Source organism: Cheilinus undulatus, linkage group 20 (genome assembly GCF_018320785.1).
Source record: "Cheilinus undulatus linkage group 20, ASM1832078v1, whole genome shotgun sequence".
In the NCBI taxonomy this organism is placed as follows: domain Eukaryota; kingdom Metazoa; phylum Chordata; class Actinopteri; order Labriformes; family Labridae; genus Cheilinus; species Cheilinus undulatus.
Window position 1 is genome coordinate 32,412,083 of NC_054884.1, and position 13,429 is coordinate 32,425,511.

Here is a 13,429-nt window from a genome sequence, read left to right on the forward strand (position 1 = left end):
GACAGGAAATCCATCTCTTTTAAGAGATCCAGATCATTTGGCCCAGCTCAGTAGAGCTTGGCTCCCAAACAGCTCCCAAACATGTGGTAATGGTTTGGCTTTTTAAATGTGGATTAAATAATGACAAAGGATAGAGGAAAGGAAACTGGCACTCAAATGTAGTGGTCTTAAAAAAATCATCATTTTTACAGGAACTACGATGCAGATGTGGACAATTCTGCATGGACGCAGACAGACGCTGCCTGTGAATTTTCTGTTTTCCTTCTTTCAATGCATTTCAATGGTAGTCTGTTTTAAATGGTGCAGCTTTTCTTGTCTTTGGGGTAGTAGTTCTCTCACATGATGCTACTCAACCAATCAACTCTTCTGTTCATCTTGCCTTAATGAATTAAAAGTAGTGGTGTGCAGTCAAATAGAATATGGAGGATGCATAAGATGAATCATGATGCATCTGGACATCAAATTGAATTGTGACACCAGTCAGGATGCATAGCTCTACTCAGATGGGAGCTAGCTACAGTGGTTGACATAAGAGACTTTTCTTAAAGCGGGTTTGTTCGTGAATGGCACATTATTACCCACAAAGTTTATCTGGTTAGTGGTGCATCACTGTTTCAATTAAAACCATGTTTGTGACAAAATTAGGACTTTCTTTAAACCTTAAAGGGGCTCAACTAGTCTCTTAGTCCAGTACAAGACTCCTCAAGGCTCTTTTCTCCCTTCATCTGGATAGACGATGCTAGAAGGTCTGCAGGACTGGGAAATTTGTGATATTGACCACCTCCATGCCAGGAAAATTGGTTAAAGTGTGGTAAAAATCACTTTTTGGTTAAGTGTAGGGATTGTACTCAATGCATGCAGAAATTTTCTGATGATAACTGCAGCCTAGAGATCCATTTAGTACTTTAAAGTAGTAACTTTCTTCCATTTCCACTCAATCCTAAGGGCTGTCCCTCACTTCCTGACCCCTCTCAGATATTCAGCATCACATGATTGTAAACTAATTATACAGCAGTGTAGATTCAATAAAGAAGTATAAAACAGGCCTTAAGTGAGCTAAAAATTAAAACATGCAATTGACACTGAATCATTTCCTTTGTCAACAAACAAACACACCTCTAACACGTTCTTTTTGCTGGATTTCTCCTTCGAAGCCCAGCCAACTGTCGCTCCCCGCAGGTCCACGGTCACCTCTGGGACAATGTGATTGGTTTTGTTCTGCAAAGGGAGAAAAAGAAAGAAAAAACAGCTGTTTACGAAACTGACGCCACCACATTCCAAGAAATGAGCCACGCTCTAACAAAAGCTGTGAATGTCCCTGTCAGCTTTCTAGCCTCTGGGCTTGTCTGTGCCATCACTCTGACTAAACAACCGGCATCACTGTGCAGGTTTATGTTTCATTTTATTTACTAGGTAAGAAAAAGGGACTCCAAACAGGAGAGTAGGTGGGGAAAACAGTTTTTAGGAAATGTACTTAATGTTTAAGCAAAGAGTAAAGGAATATAAAGTCAAGGTTAATTCTGCCTCGTGGTTCTCACAGGAACAACCGTCACAGAAATGTTCAGAATGCAACACGAGCAGCATTCAAGTGTCAGAGCGTTTTATTAACACAAGATGAACTTTCTTGTCCTATGAGAGAGACAGCAGAGAAGCACTTATTCAGATCTTAACTGAGGTTAAAGTACTAACAGTGAGGTTAAACAATGCATTATAAAAAGGGATGTGATTCATTTTTACTCTTGTGCATAATTTTTAAAACAGAGCTTTGGCTCTAACAGATCAAGAGTCTTTTTGATTATCATGGGAAAATGTGTAAAATCCTGTCTGATGTGTTGTTAAGTTTGTTAAGTCTGCATGTATCATACCGAGGCCCCGGGTGCTGCAGACTTTGGATCTTTGTGGAACGTCAGCACTCCCCCGAGGAGAACCGTCCACGTCTGGGTCCAGTTCTTCCTGAAATCAGAGAACCACAACCTCAGAACAAAGGAGCTTTAGGGGAGATGACACAAGACACCAAACAGACCCAGACTCAAAAAGTGAAACTTTAGAGCGCCATTTGCAAAGAAAAGACCTCAGAGTGGGTTTCAGCTCACCTTACTTTCTTGCCATTCTCTGAAACTTTTGTTTTGTTGAGGATTCCTGCTTTCTCTAAATTCTGCACCTAAAAAAGCAAAACATTCAAAGTTCTGAATCATTAAATGACTAGTTCTCATTGTTTATCTACACATAGTTATGCGATAAGAAGACACAATACCAGTTAATCAATAAAGCCATGCATCTCTCACATTTTTTGACCAATCATGAATCCTTAGAATGCATCGCATCCTAAAAGCATAGAACTGGCTTTATTTTTAAACACTGAAGGATCTTGCATGGTATGATTCCATGAGAAACATGCTGTTCTCGCTCAAAAGCCTTTCCTATTTATTTTTAAAGTTATGGCAGAGCTGAAATAAACACAAGTGTCCTAATGAAAGGTTGAGCATAAAATGCTACAATGTATTGTGTGAGATCCCAGTGACTTTGTATCTTTGTGTCCAGGCTAACATTCATGCCACATTTAAAGAAAGTCTCTCAAGGCCTCACTGTGTTCATGAGACAAACTGATAACCTGAAAACCTAGTGCTTCTGGACATGACTGTCACTGGAATGGAGCCATGAAAGTAGGTCACTCATTTATAAACGTGGTTGAATCTTGGGAAAAAACACATGTAGCTATATTTTAAGAAAGTGGAGCACTGTTAATTTAAGTAAAATTCACTCAGGAATAAAAATGCATTGATTTAGGGATGATTTAGCTGCAGACTTGGTGCATAAATGAGTATTTGTTCACTAAATGATTTTATGGAGAACAAAATCTGCAATTCTTACTGCGATGTACTGTACCGACAAATACATGAAGAAGTCAGTAAAGATGGGAAATAAACTGTGGGTTTATAATTTGGGAACTCTGATTGTCAAGGTAAAAAAACCCTTTAAAATATGAGACAAAAACATTGAATGAAACATAATTAATAATTATAAAAGAGCAACAAAGGCCTCTTACATGATCTACAGTCACACCTTTTGCTCATCATAGATAGACGCAGCTATCTATGCATGAACCTCTAACTAATAACCCACATTGTACCGCAGCCACCTGGACGTCAGATAATACCGGCTTCTCCAGGGTCTAAACCCAAACGCCTTCAGAGAAACACACAGAACAGTGTTCAGAGAGGACAGGTAGTCTGCTGTTATCTATTACTGCAGAAAAACTCAGACTGGACTCAAATATGACACACTTCACTCACGTTGTGCTGCATCTCTGGAGAGTTCCCCGTGCTAGAGCTGTCGCTGCTGTAGTCTGACGTGTTCCTCCGGTGAGTTGGGACAAATCTCTGAATGATAGAGAAAGAAAGCAGAGGGAAACATCAGGGTTTGATTTTCAATTTACACCAAGTCTCCAGAATAGCTGCTATTTTAAAACAAACAAAAAAAAAGTGACAGAAAAAAATTCTAAGACTAAGTTTTGGTTTTGGTTTTAAGGCGTTTTAAAGAGTGTTAAAGGCCAAATGCTTCACAGCCCTCAGGCAGCTAGCTGCTCTTCTGATTAAACCCATTTAAATACAAAATAGGCTACAATTTTTAATTTTTCATGTAATATTAAGCCTTTGGCTATAAAACTGTGACCAAACCAGGGGTTTTAAACCGGGGTCATCAACTACAATATTTATACAAGGGCCAGCTTTGACCTGAACAGGCACTTTGGCAGCTAAACTTTCAAATGAGCTCAAAAAATTTTAAAAGTGGTCTAATGAACTTATTTTTGTCTCATTTTTTTAATTTTTAGGCTCTAGAAGTGAGATCAGTCCCTGTATCGGGGCAAGCCACAAGGGGAGTTGAGATTTCTTAGCTGAATATTTCTGTGGCTTTCCTGTTGTCCATCACTGGGTTTGTTGCTAACATGCCGTAAAATGATGCTGTAAATGCCTGAGGCCCAAGGTTTACACAGAAAACTGCAGTTTTTAAATCAAGAATTGACTGATAAATACATGGTTAGCATTAATCATATTTGCTAGTGACGGCTGACAGGTGGATTTCTGAAAATTGGTAAAATAAAGTAATCCCTAATTGAAATGTTTGAATCTCAATTGTTTCTGGAGTTTTTTAATAGCTGTCGGGAGTTTATTAAAGAAAAAAGAACACATATTTTACCCTGCACATGTTCTAATTTCAATAATGATCTGGGGGCCATTGGGAAGATGTAAGGGGTCTGAAGAGGCCCCCAGCTCACCAACTGATGATCACTGCTTTAAACTGTTAACATAACTTTTTTTCTCACTAGAATTTCTTTTTTATCATGGTAAGATTTTATTTTCAAACAAATTAAGACTCTAGTCTATACAACTTCATTTGTCATAGCATGATAATTTATTGTCAGAAAAATTACACTTTAAAAAATATTGTGACTTTTTTTCTCATATTATAGGTTTATAAGCTTACAACTTTATTATAACATTATGAAATATCTTTACATCTATAACTCTCATAATACAATTTGTTGTCATAAAATAACCATTTTTGAAAACATTGCAACTTTATTCTCCCCAAATTGCATCTAAACTCCCCAAAAATGTAGCAACTTTATTCTATGTATATTATACCTTCATTTTGTATTATTATGACTTTATTTTTCATATTTTGACTTTATATTGAAAAGGATTAATAAATGGTACAACTTTTTTCTCTGGCCACTTTTTTTTTTTCTATATATACAAATATGAACTTGATTTTCATAATATTAAAACTTGTTTCTTGAAAACACTGCAACTTCAAACCTGTAATACTCTGACCTTTTTCTCAAAATTACAGCTATACTCTCTAAATAATGTAAACTTTTTTCTTGCTGTATCGAAACTTTAAAGGTATCTTTCATATTATGACATTTGTCTTTATCATGCTTTTTTATATGTATACTGTACAAAGACACACTCTGGATTTCTGCATTTTGACTTAGTGAAAACATGACAATTAATTTGGAGGCTTCCATTTATGTGCAATGCACTCTGGGTAGTGATGCCAAATGGCTGTATTGTTCTTCCTGGAGGGTCATCCTTAAAGTCTCTTTTAATTTTAACCCAAGTAGAGTTTTGGTGAGTATGACAATAAAGATGAAGATACTGTAAATGACCATGTAATGTGTTGATCAAGAAGGGAAAAAACAGAAAAGTGTGGGAAGAACAATGCAACCATTTGACTTCATTACACAGACAGTAGCAGCCTCCCTTTGATTTTATTCTTACAATTTTCTCAAAATGTTGAAATCTGTTGGGTCTTTGTAACATACGTATACATTCTAATAATGACAAATGTCTCAATCTGCAAAAAAATATTTTAACCCTGCAGTTTTTATAGAAACTATTGCAACATTCTTCTTGAAATACAACTAAGTTCTCAAAAATATAATGGCTGCTTTCTTGTGAAATAATTCTCTTCCATCTTCATTCTGGTAATTTTACAACTTATGAAATAAAGCATTTTTCTCTTTCTTTTCTTCATAATTTAAAAGTTGAGTAAACAGTGGTACAAGTAATGTGTTCTTTTGGCATGCACGGTTTCAAATGTAACATTCTAAACAGTCTCAATTTGACTAAAAGATCTGATGACTCCTCCACCATCAAGAATGTTCTTAATTATAAGCTACTGATTAGCTTTGGGTCATTTGTAATGTTAGCGCTGACTGCGCATGAGCCACAATCAATATAATTTTTGATAAATCCTTTATAACACAACATGACCACAGAAAGGCAGAGTTCTCTTTTTGTTCAATCTAAGGGTAGAAACATAAAGTGACAGTCTAGCCTCCTCTACTTTGACCTTGGTTGAGGCATTGGAACCCTGAGCTGCTCTGAAGGAAAAAGCCCTTATTTGTGTTTTGTTTGTGTACATTTATATCTCTCCCTGTGCAGCTCAGAGCTCACGCCGTCACTGTAAGTACATATGCACTGCTGCAGATTTGCCTTGCTAAATAAGGGTTTAAAAACCTGGGAGTGTCGCTCATAAAACAGAGTCAACCATGTTACTTATGCTTGACTGAAGCTTTAAGCCGGCTGACACACCCTGAGTGGGATACATCGTGTTAATACAGGTCTGAGAATGTGAGAGAGTTAGTACCCCTTCATCTGAGGCTGAGCTGAGCTGTGGGGGTCCCATGGTGTGTCTCCAGTTTTTGATGACTGACACATTTTCCACCTCAACACCGTTCTCCACCCTGGACAGGCCGGGAGCTACGGGAGCCTGGAGGGACCAAAAAAGTGTCAGGGTGACTTCATTTAAGTACAAAAAGTTTAAATCTGAAGGGATGAGGTGGCCTGCTTTTCTTCTAACCAGACCAGATTAACTTGATTCTACTTTGATTCATATTTCCATCGGATGTGCTTCATGTGCAAAGTGGAAAAAAGTTTGCCATTGATCTTATTCCATCAGAGATTTTTACCTCAGGCAGGTTCCACTGAGACTTTGAGCCGTCCCTCAAATAGTAATACGTCTGCCCTCGATCATCCACAGACTTGATCCACTGTTAAAACAGAAAGTGAACTTTTAGTTACCAACTTTTTATTTACCTATTCAATAGGTATATTTATATACCTACTATGTGACTGTGTTCAAGCATGGTACGCTACACTATCTTGGTCACACAAATCTCATGCACAACATGGAGATGATGCATAATCTAAACCAGCAGTTTTCAAAGTGTGAGGCAGACCTCCCCTGCAGAAAAAGGCGATTTGTTTCGTAAACTTAAGCTAACTTCTTTTAAAAGACTATGCTACAGTCGACTATTAAAGTTAGGTTTTTACTGCATTGGTCCTGATGATGCTCAATGGCCACAGTGTTTTTTACTTTTTTTTAATACCAAAGGTGTACAAGCCAATGACAGCATAAGAATGTGAAAACCCAGGGTTCATACTGAAACAGAGCACTAAGTCTAGTGATCAAAACCAGGGGAAGTAAAAGGGATTTCCATCACTGCAGGTAAGAGGGACATTTAGTGCATCCCCAATGATCAAAAGCGAGTTCCAGAAAAAGCTGAAGGTGAAGGAAGATCTGCTGTTATGCAATCCTGCATCAACTGCACAGATGCAAACTCATAGTTCCCACTAAATTAGAGTGTATAGAGCATGATAATCAGGTAGTATTGGCAGTAAGTTCATTACTGAAACCAAGTAACTGATTACCTGGGGAGATGTTTAAAGCACATGCAGAAAAAATGTAAAAAAAAAAAATAAAAAAAAAAAGTTAAAATGAAAATGCTTAAAGATGAGACATAAATAATTGGAAATATAGTTGTTAAAATCATACTTTTATTGGGGTGGGGTCTATGGTATGAATTATTTTCTCTTGTGTGTGGCTCACTTTCCCTTACTTTGGAAATTCCTGACCTAAACAATAATACTCAAAATAAGCCACAAAATGAGTTAAGTAATGATCGAAACAAGCAAGTCATCAGTAAACACGCACTCAAACAGTCATCTAAGCCAGTAGTGTCATACTCAATGCCAGGGGGGACAAATCCAGCTAGCAAGATCATATCATATTTTTATTTTAACGAGCCCACCGGTATGAGGTCTGCAGATTTTCTCCAGGATAAAAAATGAACTTAACCTTTTAAGATTCAGATTATCCTTTTTAAGTCATAAAGAATTTTAAAAAGTAAAAATAATTAGATAAAAAGTCAGGAACGTGGGAAAACAAAAATTAATTTGTGTATTCATTTCATATTTTCAATTGACATCTCACAATTATAACTTAAACTTATGATTTTGTATTTTCATTGCATATTTTGATATTTTCAATTCATTGTTTTAACTTATCTCATAATCTACCTTTTAGATTTACAATTTTTTATTTAAAGTATTTTCTTAACCTTTTTAACTTGTGATTTTGAATTTTATCTCATATTTTGACTTTAAAAACTTATGATTTTGAATTTTATCTTATATTTTCACCTTTAAGAGTCATGATTTTAAATTTTATCTCAAATTTTGACCTTTATAACTCACGATTTTGAATTTTATCTCATATTTTGTGTTTTCAACATGGTGACCGCCTCTGATTGGCTTCAGAGTTGCTTTAGTAGCCAAACGGTTTATCCAGACTTCGTCCAATATTGTATAAAGTCCATTGTACTTAATTGATTACAGACTAGACCAAGGCAAGGAAAAATACAATGCATCAATTCTCAGTCAAAACCACACAGAAAGAAATCGCTGTTTCATTTCAACTGCTAACTACACATTTCTTTAAGATGAATACCACTTCCTCTCCAAACTGTTCCTACATGATTCAAACCAGTGTTTCCCAACCATTCTTCCTTGGAGACCCCCCTTTATGTATAAGTGACACACTGCCATCAAAAATCAACATAGATTTGAACTGTTTCACTGATAAAACCCTAAAAAAGGCCAATGCATGCTTTCCTTATCAAAATACCTTTTTACAAACTACTTAACAACTACTTTATCATGGTTTAAGTCAATATTTGCACATCTATTTTTTTGCTGCCTCAGCGCAGATAAAGCCTTGTGTCCCCCGTAAGATCTTTGGCACCCCCCACCCGGGGGGTCCTGGACCCCAGGTTGGGAACCAATGATTTAAACCAAGCACGGGGCATTTCCATACAGCATGTGGTAGTGTCCTTTGGTTAGTAGATTCTGGTTAGAAATACACAGATGAGTTGACTGGACTGAACATGGAATTATTTACTGAACAAAACTATTTATGAATTAAAATTATATCCCAAAGCAATAGTAATAAGCAAAAGCCAAAACAAGGGAGGGTATCATAATACTCTTTGGTATTCTGCTGTTAGAGAGAAATATCTGCTGTATTCAAGATCATTGGGGGTGGGGAGGTGCAAGCTGCAATCAGTTTCAGACAGCTTTCTTTATCCCAAAGAGTAATTCAGTTTTTGCAGTCTGCCCAGACCCTACATTTACAAACAACAGAAAGAGGAAATGTCAGAAACAATAACTTATGTTTGGTAGGTAGATCAGCAGCTTGGACGCAAACAGGAAGCTAGGGATATAAGAGGCACACACACACAGGTCACTGGTTTGAACCACACATCTGCACCGTGTGGTTATCATTTTGCAGGTTTCTTTACTTCTGCTTTACTAAGGCTCTGAAACTGTGTCAAAAATAATTGTAATGAGCATCTGAACAAACTGTCATTGCTTTCATCAAATGTATATTAGTCATCAAAAGTGTGACCCTACCTGCTCTGGAGAGTGTTCACTGGTGAACACCCAGGTCCCGCTGGGTTCCACCGTGAGGTTCCAGCCGGCCGGGGTGCTGCGGTCCAGGTTGGCCCTCGGTATGATGGTCCGGCTCACGTGGCTGAGGGTGTACTCTTTAGGGAGGGTGGGGGGGCCCGTAGCAAGGAGCTGCTCATAGGACTCTGGTTGTTCTGCAGCTGGGTAATCCTCCGAGGGGTAATCCTCCTCAGGTAGAGGAGGCTGGGGATGTGAAGAAAATGATGGTAAGACTGCAGGCATTAAAATCACAAGCTTCATATACAGGTCACTTAATAATGTTTTTCATTTAACCAAATTTAACAGCTTGTGGCCTGCATGAAATGCCCATTGTAATGTCATAATGTCTATGAGTCATAGAAAGACTGCCCAAGACAACTTTCTTCTAAGGTTATTTTATTTGTATTAAGAGGTAAAACTCAATCTTTTCAATTGGGCAATCATTTAGATAAATTTTTTCGAATCGCAGAAGGTGCAATATTTCTTTTGTTTAGAAAAGTTTACCAAAAAATTCCTACTTTTGTTGGTTTTGTATGTTTATCTTATTTAAAATGAAAAAGACAACACAACCTTTAATACAACAATTCATATCAAATTTGCAATAAGTCAAATCAATTTTTTGTAATTGTTCAGCCTCAGTTTAACCTACAAAATACTGTTTGTTATAATACAGAATGATTAATATCTTGTTTGTTGAAGAATACATTAAATGAAGAATTTAAAAAATAATCACATTTTTAATCGCAATGTTGGAGAAAAAAAAAAATTAGATCATTTTCCCAAATTGCTCAGCAATACTTGCAGTATGATGAAAACAGAAAAAAGTAGCATAATTCTACTGCTGAAATAGTCTTCTTGTCCTCAATTTGAAGTGGCATGGTTCAACATTTTGAAAAATAATCTGCTCTGCTTACTTGCTAAGAGTTGGATTAGAAGATTAATATTACATCAGTAGGGTACATATAAAGCCAGTTAGCTTAGCATAACGACTGGAAGCTAAGGGAAAAATTAGCCTGGTTCGGTCCAAAAGCCACAAAATCCACAAACTAGAAGCTCCCAAATTCATTGAATAATGAGCCGACTAAGGTGTGTTTTACATGTACAAATGTTAGTTCCAGGACAGCCCACAGATTTGCCTAGGCCCCCAACAAAACCCAAAGAATGAGCGCTCCTTGGTTGTGATTTATTGATACCAATGCATGTGTTGTGATTAGGAGCATTGGTACTAGCGTCCTGGCTAACAGTTACCTCATTTTGAAGCTGAAAAGTGTGTCCAACTAATTATTATTTTGTGCCAATTTGTCGTGCATTTGAACCAATTTTTCAACCATTGTTGCCTCTATTATTTACCACCTTTCATCACTTTTGTGCAATTTTCAACCATTGTTGCCTCTTTTCACTCATTTTTGCCACTTCAAGTCAATTTTGCAACATTTTAACAGCTTTTCGTCACTTTTGCCAGTCTTTTTTGCATATTTTAACATATTTTTGCCACTTTTGACCCATTTTTGTACATTTTAAAATCCCATTCACCACCCATTCTGCCCATTTTTATCCACTTAGCACCCATTTTTGCCCCTGAACCCATGTATGCCTTTTCTTAATCCCTTCTACCTAATTTTTCGCCCATTTCTGCCACTATTAAATCCTTTTTCATCACTTTTTAAGCCCATTGTCACCACTTTAAACCCATTTTTGCCACCTCCAACCCCCTTTCACCTTTTTTCTGCCACTTTTTGATAATTTAACCCCTTTTTCCACTTTACACATTACACTTTACATTTTTGCCATATTTTTTCCAAATCTGCCACCATTAAAATAACAGTTCACTACATTTCTGCCCATTTTTACCTGTTATAACCCATTTTATTCTACGTTTTTAATAGTTTACATTTTAAAAGGCTATATATTAAAGCATAAAGAAATGCTGCTTTGATAAGAGTGATTATAATTCATGTAAAAAATATAGTCACCACAGCTTAATTTTACAATGGACCAAGATTTTTCTGACCTCTATGGGTCCCAGAAAGCTCTGCCCTTTATCCCCCCTTATGGGCAGCCTTGTTCAGTTCTTAACTTTCTGAAAAAGCCGGCTTACTAAGGTCAGACTAGGCCACACTCATCATTTTCTCACTCTGGCCTCATAGCCAAAATACGTAATGCAAGGAGGACTGACCTTTTCACCTGTATCTTCCAAAGAAACAAAGAAATTCAGAGTTACTCCATCTATCATCACCAGCAGAGTTTGACTTCAGGTTTGTGTCCTATTGCAATAATTATTGCGTCTGACAGTGACACAGGTCTTTGCTTCCGTTCAGCTTTTGTGTTGAAAAGTTGCCTAATATTCTGCGTAAGCTGATTAACTTTCCACTGTGACTCCATTTATAGAGCTAAATGACTTTTCTGTGACTTTGATAAAAACGTCAGTGTTTCCATGGCCTAAAAGTGTGTTTCTTTCTTGACCCATTAACATTGTCCTATAACTCAAAAATTATGGGACAGAAAAGGGGTCACAAGTGTTGCATACAATGTTAAGAAAAGCAGCTAAAAGCAATCTTTTGTGCACAAAACTGAGGGTTTTGATAATTTCACAATGCTTTTTAATTCCCAGAATGTCTGAAATATTTAAAATGTATTCAAAATGTTAACTAATTTAAATGTTAGGGACAATATGCAGATGGAGACACTGCACTGGGGCTTTGAGTCTCCTAATGAATATGAGTCCTGTCTGCTGTGCTATGTAGGTGCTGCAGATTTAATCCCATTAAAAGCAGACTGTATTTACAGCTTTCCCCTGGGTAAAGCTAAAACAGGAGACAGAGAGGGGCTAAGTAGAGCAGCCAGGCTGTCCTTACCGGCCCATCCTCGTGAAACCTGTGCACGCTCATGGGCTCCATCTGAGCGGGATACGGGCTCAGCTGCTCCGGAGGCTCCCAGGACGTCTCCCCAGACATTGGGTTGTAGAAGTAGGGGCGACCGCTGGTCTCATCCACCAACTGTTCCCAATCTGAGGTCCACCCTGAAGGGGAGGCGGTGGATGGAGAAAAAGCGGGGGACTGAGGAGGTGAAGGGGAACAAGGATCCTCTTCAGGAGGTGGCTCAGGGTCTAAAGGGGAGTCTAGAAATGGGTTGTCCCAAGTGGTGCGCCCCGTTGAGGGGTGATAGTAGTACTCCTGTCCACTTTCCTGGTCAACATGCACTTCCCATCCCTCTGGGTCAAGGTAAGAAGGAGAGTATGATGGAGGGACTGACGGGGGAGACTCTGAGATGCTTTGTCGGAGTTGTGCTACATTGACGTAAACAGCTGATCGAAGACTTTCATTTTCCACCTGTGAAAAAACAAAGTACATTTAGAGCCTCAAATACACCCACAATGTCTTTATGAGAGCTGAGACTAATGTTTATGTAGCAACAATGAAAGTCTGCTTTAAAAGTAAAGAAGACATGGGACCTTGTTTGGCTATTGTAAACACCATTAACAAGCTAACAGACACGTCAAAAGGTGTCGAGCACCCGCCTTAGTATAGCTCTCATTACATCAGCCTTCTGCATCGTAAAGAGCACAGAAAATAAACCACAGCTGAAAAAAAAACATTCACCACAAAGATGTTCCTCCTACGACAACATCCATCACCCAGATCTGGCCTCATTTTCATATGTTGAAAAACCCCACACAAGTATGCTCTCATGTCAAACTATACCAAATGCTTATAGCCATGCTATCAAAGCAAACAGTGCCTATCTGTGATACTTGTGATTAATCCATGATTAGATGAAGATTTGACTTCACTACATATTTCAATAGTCTTCTAATTCTAACTAACAGTAACATTTTTTCCTTGCTATTAGCACACAGTTTGATTGTATAACATGTGATAAGCATAAAGCTCTTGGTAACCAAAATTGGCAAGGATTATCCCTCTTTTATCTGTCTTTAAGTTAAAAGTTACATAAGTTACATAGCTAATCCATTTCTTGCAAAACAAAGTGAAATCTTAGAATCTCTACCTCTTTTAAGCTAGCTTTTTAGCTAGCATACATATTTAGCCTGCCAAGTAAGTAAGCTAATTTGTTAACCCTGCAGGAGCTAATGATTAAGTTAGCTAGGAGTTCCTGCTTTTATTTTACTTTGT

At 37.6% G+C, this 13,429-nt stretch overlaps 1 protein-coding gene across 2 annotated transcripts in view; it reads right to left on the bottom strand.

Moving 5' to 3' along the window:
* arhgap27 (Rho GTPase activating protein 27) overlaps positions 1-13,429 on the bottom strand; it is a 54,116-nt gene that overhangs the window by 6,606 nt on the left and 34,081 nt on the right. For both annotated transcript variants that reach the window (XM_041816271.1, XM_041816272.1), the window contains 8 exons: positions 12,152-12,625; positions 9,261-9,500; positions 6,479-6,559; positions 6,157-6,279; positions 3,294-3,380; positions 2,094-2,161; positions 1,866-1,953; positions 1,117-1,218 (listed from right to left, as the gene is read on the bottom strand). In XM_041816271.1, coding sequence (XP_041672205.1) covers positions 1,117-1,218; positions 1,866-1,953; positions 2,094-2,161; positions 3,294-3,380; positions 6,157-6,279; positions 6,479-6,559; positions 9,261-9,500; positions 12,152-12,625 — 1,263 coding nt within the window. The remainder of the gene's footprint in view (positions 1-1,116; positions 1,219-1,865; positions 1,954-2,093; positions 2,162-3,293; positions 3,381-6,156; positions 6,280-6,478; positions 6,560-9,260; positions 9,501-12,151; positions 12,626-13,429) is intronic.